An 8587-nucleotide genomic window follows, 5' to 3' on the forward strand; every position below is an offset into this window, starting at 1 on the left:
AATCAAACGTTTGATTCAATGTAGATATAACGTTATATGTTCAAAATTTACAACCGTCATTTCTAGAACCATACCTTGTCAAACATTCTTTTGCTTAACGTCACCAACAGACATTTACGTCATTTGGTCAGGTGTTTTTTTTAATTCGAACCTGGAATGCGTTCGTAGAATGGTGTCGTTTTTCAATCTCTGTATTGCGCCACGGCTGCTTTTATTTCATTTGTTCTATTCTTTTTAAACATCTATTAGCGGGGATCAAAATGACATTTACCTGTTGTCTTGGCAGGCGCTGGGAAATCTACTATCTGTAAATGGATTCAAGAACTTGTGACTGATGTTTACACGAAGTTGCGGAAAGACCATACGGACAGTGGTAGTCCGTCTGCTGGGTTTACTTATGTACTAAATGGTGGAAGTACTTCAATTAATTGTTAAATTACAAGGAATAAAATAACAACTACTACTTCTTATGATACAAAGTGGTGAAAGATGACTGCAATACATGTAGTTTATGAATAGATAGGGGAGATGTTTTCAGGTACTTGTATTTAGAAGTGACGTAAAAAAAGGGAAATATAATATTAAGAGTGAACTTAAATCATTTTGTGTGCATTGTTAAAACGAACGTTAAGAGGAGAAACAAAAGACAAAAAAAGTGAAATAAATGAAATTTTTTACAATGCATGAACATTGATTTTGTGCTGATTAATGTGCATCTATATTTTATTTGTTTATATGCGTGAGTGGTGTGTATCTTATTTACACATATATAAGTTTTTACTATGTATTAATTAACTTTGGACAAATTCGTACACATGCCGCCCTACCCTGCCCACTGTCCAGAGTTAGATGACGTCACGTGACTTTACACAAGTTAGGACAACTTCGCACACTTGTTGACCTACCCTGCCCACTGTCCAAAGTTAGATGACGTCACGTAACTTTGCACAACTTAGGACAACTTCGCACACATGTCGCCCTACCCTGCCTACTGTCCAAAGTTAGATGACGTCACGTAACTTTGTACAACTTAGGACAACTTTGCACACTTGTTGACCTACCCTGCCCACTGTCCAAAGTTAGATGACGTCACGTAACTTTGCACAACTTAGGACAACTTTGCACACTTGTTGACCTACCCTGCCCACTGTCCGAAGTTAGATGACGTCACGTAACTTTGCACAACTTCGGACAACTTCGCACACATGCCGCCCTACCCTGCCTACTGTACGAAGTTAGATGACGTCACGTAACTTTGCACAACTTCGGACAACTTCGTACACTTGACACCCTACCCTGCCTACTGTACGAAGTTAGATTACGTCATCCAATAAATGTTTTGACGTCATCTGTGACTCCCGATATAGCATCAAAGCCAGTGGGAAACGGTTGTAACTTAGTACAACTTCGTACAACTTCGTACACCCTAACTTCGTGCACTTCACCCTGATACTGGACATAGCTCCAACGACTTGATGGACGTTGAGAGTATGTATATCTGCACTTTTAAGTAAACACGCCTAATAATTCGCAAATTGGTTGTTAGAGGAAGAGATAAACCAGTCTACTACCACAACCGGAAACAAGATGTCGACCGGAAGCTGTCAGAGCCCCAAAATGGCGGCGCTCATTGATGTCAACGGATTGAAAGAAAAAAATATGACCACCAGAAATCTCTACCGTCATCCACCCCAACATCTACTTGGAGAGTAAATAGATAGACAGGGTTGGCTAAAGATTGACCATTATCCCAGGGGAGTTATGCGAACAGAGCAGGCTGGGATAACCATCATGGCGCTTCAGACATTATTACTCGTGACTAGTGTTTTGCTAAATGTCTGCCCTAGTTTTGCGGTTAACAAACTCTTGGTGGTGTTAGTGGATGGTTTGCGAGAGGACTACCCAGCTAGGTAAGGTAATCTCCATTGATATGTAAAAAAACAGTTTGTCAGTAACAAGTACCTCCTGACCTCCAATCAGCTGTTTTTGGATCTGTTTTTATTTTAACATTCAGTATTATTTTTAGTATTGCACTACATAAGTGAAGGTGAACCGTTTAAAAATACAATACTAACAAAGAGTACAAAATGTTGCAGAACAGTCGTAAAAGATTGAAAATGGCTGAGGATGAACCGGGCCCTTACATCTCCTTGGAGATTAGCACCGCCTTCTTTTTGATGTTATACAATTTGTATAGTTCGAGTTTTTATCAGACAGTCACATGAAACTGTTGTAACCATTAAGAAATAAATCGTTTGAGGCAGTGATAATGTGTCGTAATGTGTTTCATTCTGTTCGTTCAGAGATCTCCATCTTCTGCAGTTCCAAGCTATCGCGAGAGAGGGCGTGAAAGCACAGTATGTCACACCAGTGTTCCCTGCCAAGTCATATCCCAACTACTATTCAATTATGACAGGTATTTGTAATAATCGCCTCGTTTATTAAGTTAAATACGGAAGATGGTGGTCAAGCCTCTAGAAACCTGCACAGAGACTGATGTGTTATTTAAGAAGGTTAGTTGATTATTAACAACGTATGACACTGTTCTGACAGCTGGTTTGTGTACAATGTATTGTCCTGGTATTTGAAGCACGTACGAATATTTACTCAGTACAAGCGCGCTGTCCGAGCACTGTCAGAGGAACAGGATAGCAAAGTTCTCTTTACACAGCAAGGGAGTCAATACCTGATTGATCCTGATTATACCTAGACAACGTGGTCCTCTGTCATCAACTCCCTATTAAAGGTACCGGTAATATTAAATGCTTTGTGGCTCTACCTCGCATTGCAGCTAGGTGTCGCTGATGCATTGTGAATAATGTTGTTCGAAAGGTGACTGTGTTTATAGAGAGGGCTGTATGTCCTTTTCGGCTTTTTCGTTAAGGGCGTTAAGCGTAACGAGCTATTTTATTTTACCGACCCACTCTAATTCAGCGTTAAGCGTTATCGGTATATTGTTCCCGAAGCGTTATTGGACGTTTTGATTCTACGAATCTCTGCTTGGAGGGTAGCAAGTTCAAGTACATTATCCTCTGAATAAGTGGCACGTGTGACAATAACAAAGCATTGTCTTGACATATATGAAGCACGGTCCTCTCTATAGATTTTAGGCTTCGTGCAGACGCAATTCATACTGTGATGCGGCATATTTGTTATTCATCCTTGCACTTGGGTTAGCCATACGTTTCTACCGTTAAATCTTCTGCATTCGTCCCCAGGCCTTTACTCGGAAAGTCACGGCATGACAGGGAACTACATGCACGACGCCGAGAGGAACGTGTCTTTCCTGGTCGGGTTCAACCAGGAGTCGTTTGAGCCGTTCTGGTGGGAGAACGCCGAGCCTCTGTGGATAACGGCTACTAAGGCGGGGAAGGCGGTGAACATGTACTACTGGCCAGGTTAGTCAACTCATTTATCCATTCATTACCTCTGTGTACGGAGAGGTATTGTTTTTGGTGTTTGTACGGTTTGGTGTGTAGGTCGGTCGGTCGGTCTGTTCTTGTTTTTTTGATGATCATTTTATTAGCTTTAGCCTGAGTATCATCCTCGGTAGCTATGTGACCATGCACGGCTAGCAAGCGAAATGATTGAGCCAGCGGTCACTACGGAGGATGGTACTCACGCTATCGTAACTTAAGAACCTCAGGATGGATTGTTTTCGGAACTCTCTGGGGTTTTTTTTTTGGTATCTTTTGTCCTGGAGCTGCTATGATCTTGATTTTCTGGCAGATAATATGCTGTTGATGTAAGAAAGAATTTGCCTTTTTAACTCCCTCGATCGTTTTACATGTGCCTGTTTGTTTATTTACTTGTTTTATTGCTTATATCAATAATTATATTGATACAGTAGACAACAGTAGTGTGACAGGTAAATGTTCTTATCGCAGACTGACAGAAAGCAAAGGTCGAATAGGCCCAAATAGCATGGTCCCCAGCCCACAAACACATTTTGACTTGCTAGGTATACCTTAGGGACACTGACAGGAAGTTATATCAAAGGTGCCAGAAACGTTTATCCCATTTCTGGTCTTCAACAATTTCCTAACTGTTCCCTAGGTTGCCAGGTGCCCATACGTAACTACGTCCCGAACAAGTGCATCGAACTGACAGACCTGCCCTCTTTCGAGAACATGTTGAACAGCATCGACGAGATTGTACAACTCTTTGGTGATGACGTCATCGATATGGCGGGCCTGTACTACCAGAAGGTCGACATTTGGGGGCACAGGTCAGTTATTAGCTGCCTTTGGTCTTACAAAGAAACATTGTCGAGTTTTCAAACAACTTCAGCATTTTCGTTACCAAACGTAAATTTATTTAAACTTATATTTAAACTTATAAACGTAAGAATTACACTTAAAACTTAAATGAACTTTTCAAGGATACCTTTGTATCCACGCACTATGGAATATGTTTAGAGTATATGAATGGTAATACAGCTGAATACAAACATGTAAGATTCATATATGATTTTAGTAGGGCCTATTTCGATTCAGTATTTCGGCTGTCATGTCAGCGAAAGTCGGTAGATTGCACATAAACATGATAGTTCGTTACGTTGTCTCTGTGGCTAAGTTGTGTATTGTTCGATGTGTAGGTACGGACCAGAATCAGAGTTAGTACGGGACAAAGTACTAGAGGTGGACACCATGCTCGGATACTTGAGGCAGAAACTAACGGTGAGATCTTCCTGTGGATAGCTTTCTCTTTAGAAATAAAAGCCAGAACCAACCTAATCAAACCAAAGAAGCAAACAAAAACAAAATATAAGATAGCGTTACTTGGTCAGTTCTAGGAACCCACAGTTGTATAGTTTGTATATGTCTTTCGACACTTATCATCACATTTCTGCATTACGTCGTAATGTTTTGAACTCTGTCCTTGGTGCTGAATGTGATGCCCCATCAGAAAAATCTTGCACTATGAATTAGAAAAAGAGGTATGGAAATAGAAACGCCAAATATAGGAGAAACATGAATTCGTATACGTGCGATATTCGTTTTCATGATAAGGCGGTTCACAGGTTAAAATGCGCCTTCGCAGCGTGATGCATTGTGGGTATCATTCAAAGTTGAAGGCATGGTCCGGACGAGGACTGTTGACCTATTACCCACAATGCGCCTCGCTGTGCATGCGCAATTGAAGCCGCGAAGTTCCTTATTAATTGAACCTTAAGTATGCTATTTTCAGGACACAGGACTTGACCAATCAGTGAACGTGATCATACTGTCGGATCACGGCATGGCCTCCTTACCTGACTACAGTGCCACTAGCGGATACATCAGTCTAAAAGACTACGTAGATGTCAACGACCTCAAGAAACCAACGCTGTACTCCGACATGCTTGTCCACATCTGGCCAAAGGACGGACTGCTAGAAAAGGCATGATTATTAGTTGATTTATTAGTTGAAGTGTATTTTTGGTAATATGACAAAGATAAAGACTTCTTAATACGTTTTGTCTAGCCTATACATGATACATAAAAGACGTCATTTTTACCAATTATGCAATCCACATTACGTGGTTGTGATCGACAAGTTGCAATTCATGGGTAATCTTCCTGTTAGCGTTTTAACTCTGTGCCCTTTCTTTGTAAAACCGCAGCACTCTCTAATATATGACCGTTCATAGCCCCATTTCTCATAATTCACATTCCCATTCTTCAATGCTAAAAGAGTGCCTCATAAACTGAAACTGTTTTGTTGCCCTTGGTGACTTCAGGTTCACTCCGATCTGTTAAACGTGCCCCACTCCATTGTCCTGAAGAAAGAGGAAATCCCGGAAGACTGGCACTACAAGCGTGGGAAATACGTCCCGCCACTGCTGCTTGTGATGCAATACCCTTGGCTTGTGTTCGAGGTTCGTCGATTCAATGATAAAACAGTATTGTGCTAGCCGGTGCTCATGGGTGCTGCCATGTTGGCAGTTGACGTCATCCAGTCGCCATCTTGTTTCCGACATCTTGTTTCCGATTCTGGTCGTGACGCCATGGCTGCGTTGATGTCGACTTTTGTTATAGTGTGTACATGTCAACTTTGTCTTTGATTTAAAAAACCAAGTTGAAAAACCGACTGCAAAATTATCTAGCTTGAACTACATACGAACATGTGATATGTCTATTATATACATGATATGATGAATACAGCGAAATGAATACCTGAATCTTGATAAAGTACGATAAGGAGATAGATCAAACCACTCTCCGTTCCTTTTCGCAACATCTATGTATGAAATATTCTGCATATTTTGGGATCATTTTGAAAAGGAAAGTGAGTTATAAGAAGTGAGCATAGACCAAACATTATCAAGTAGCAAACATTTCATTTTTGAATCATGGTTTATTGACGAACCCTGTTAAACGACTTGCATTACAAATAAACGATTTTCCCATGTAGGACGCTGCCATACCCTGGACCTGGGATAACGCCACTCAATTTCCACGGGGCAGTCACGGCTTCAGCAACTCCAGAATGGACATGAAGGGCGTCTTTATGGCGTTTGGGCCAGGTATTGTTCAGAATAAGCCAGTTCGCAGTTTGAACTGGGCATGCGCGGTGAGATACATTGTGGGTAATCTGTCAAATTTGATGACCCCTAACTTGTCTAGGTCCAGATGTGTTTCGTTTGTGTATCAGGGCCTTCAACTTTGACATATTACCCACAGTTAATGCTGCTGCTGTACTGCGCAGTTCAAACCACAAACCAGCTTATACCAACCTCTATGCAGTATGATTGGGACAGGTTGAGTATTAGCAAGGAGGTTTAAAGTCGATTTTAAACCTCTTTGGTACTAGTATTAGATAGGACGGTGCCCTGATGGTAGCTCGGTTACTCGTCGCTGCCATATATATATATATATATAGATACACTGGAATGAAATGGAACTTTGCTGAATTGACCCGTCCACTTCCGGCACGTGACGTCAGAGACATGTAACTGCATCAGCATGCCGTATGGTGCCAGGTAACCTATGTCTACCCCCGTCTGCGCCACATTCGTTTTGCCCAAGGTGTTTGTAAGGTATTTAAATATGCCGTCTTCGAAATGTCTCCTCTTTAACTGAAAGCTATAAAACGTTTTTAAAAGAAACTGTTCCTCTGTTTCAGATTTCCGAAAAGGCTACGAAGCGGGGGCGATAGACATTGTGGACGAATATCAGTTGATGTGCCGTTTACTGGACATCATCCCCCTCCCCAACAACGGGACGTGGTCCCGGGTGGAAGGCATGTTGTTGGACGGCGCCATTTCCGGCACTGTGTCCCAACATGCTTGCGTTGTCTCGACTTTCGTTATCGTCCAGTTTATGTCGATCTATTTCAGTGTTTATTGTTTGCTCTATTAGTTACTAAATATATTGCAGTAAACAATTTTATTTAGGCCCTCAAACAAAGAGTTTCACATCAATTTTTAGAAAATCGACATATTTTGGACGAATGTCAACACTCTCTTGCACGCATAACTATTTCAAACTTCTACTTTTTTTAACCACTCTGCGCTACGAGATTCTTATGTTTTGATACAACTGTGTGTCCTTGTGATGAATTGATTCAAACATTTTCGTCTATGTTTTTTTTAGCATTAATAGCACAAATGTCATCAATAAAAATCAAGTTTATGTGTTATGTTGTGCTATATAACTCAATATTACACATTTGAATTTTGTCTATACTTAGTATCTGTAAGTTCAATTTTACTGTAATGCGTTTGTATCCACTGTGTGTTTATAGTTGCGGAAGACTTTATAAGTCATGTACGTGGATATTAAGTTCTAATGTGATCAAGTATAAGAACTATACATGAAGTAAGACTACGATGTCAAAATGAATTTTCGCTGATGCTAGTGATTGTACATGTAGCTATTGAAATACATCTCCGAGAGTCAAAAGCAAACCGGTACTGAAGAGAGTGCTGTGACGTCAGTAAATCCAGGCAAGCTCAAGTTACATAAATCAACAGTGGGTAGTGAATTCCTATCCAAAATCGGGCAAAAATTAATGAGCGTGCTAATGTCATCCATAGAATTTACTTGCTGTGGCCTAAGGTCATTTACTAGTAAGTAAGGTCAGCTCTTTAAAGCTATAGAAGGCAGGGCTACTAGAGGTCTGCGAAGGAGTACTTATATCCTTATAGCCTGGTTACCAAACCCCAGCCCGATCTCAAAGTATATATCGTGCAGGATAGATTTTTTTGGGGATCGGGCTGGGGTATGGTATCCAGGCTATAGCTAGAGTACTTCGAGTGTTGTCTTCCTTTCCCGAGTGGTTGAGCTGGAAACATATGAGTGCCACAACCTTTCGTCGATCCTCTTGATCTTTAATATCAGACAAGAACTCTGAGAACTCCCCACCGTTTGATGCATATTTGTCTGTTATCATTGACCAACAGACAAATGCGTTTTGTAGTAGAATGTATGCACGCGCGCTAGTATCCTAATCTGTACAAGCAGAGGTTAGTGGGGAAAATCGTGACCTATTCCTTTATATATGCTGTCTTTTTTGTCATCTATCCCAGCAATCTCCATTTGCATACTGGGGCAAAAGGAGATTGCTACTCTACCTTATATATATTGATAGACCCAATAGAGAT

General features: G+C 40.9%; 1 protein-coding gene across 1 annotated transcript; it reads left to right on the forward strand.

Moving 5' to 3' along the window:
* The first annotated feature begins 1573 nt into the window (after nucleotides 1–1573).
* On the forward strand, nucleotides 1574–8570 carry LOC118407748 (glycerophosphocholine cholinephosphodiesterase ENPP6-like). The gene is made up of 9 exons (XM_035808265.1): nucleotides 1574–1910; nucleotides 2304–2416; nucleotides 3219–3398; nucleotides 4057–4228; nucleotides 4598–4679; nucleotides 5191–5382; nucleotides 5723–5860; nucleotides 6397–6508; nucleotides 7108–8570. Exons 1-9 carry the CDS (start codon nucleotides 1762–1764, stop codon nucleotides 7341–7343), a joined length of 1374 nt encoding a protein of 457 aa, XP_035664158.1. The 5' UTR covers nucleotides 1574–1761; the 3' UTR covers nucleotides 7344–8570.
* Nucleotides 8571–8587: the final 17 nt, after the last annotated feature.

This window comes from Branchiostoma floridae, unplaced genomic scaffold (genome assembly GCF_000003815.2).
Source record: "Branchiostoma floridae strain S238N-H82 unplaced genomic scaffold, Bfl_VNyyK Sc7u5tJ_1454, whole genome shotgun sequence".
Classification (NCBI taxonomy): domain Eukaryota; kingdom Metazoa; phylum Chordata; class Leptocardii; order Amphioxiformes; family Branchiostomatidae; genus Branchiostoma; species Branchiostoma floridae.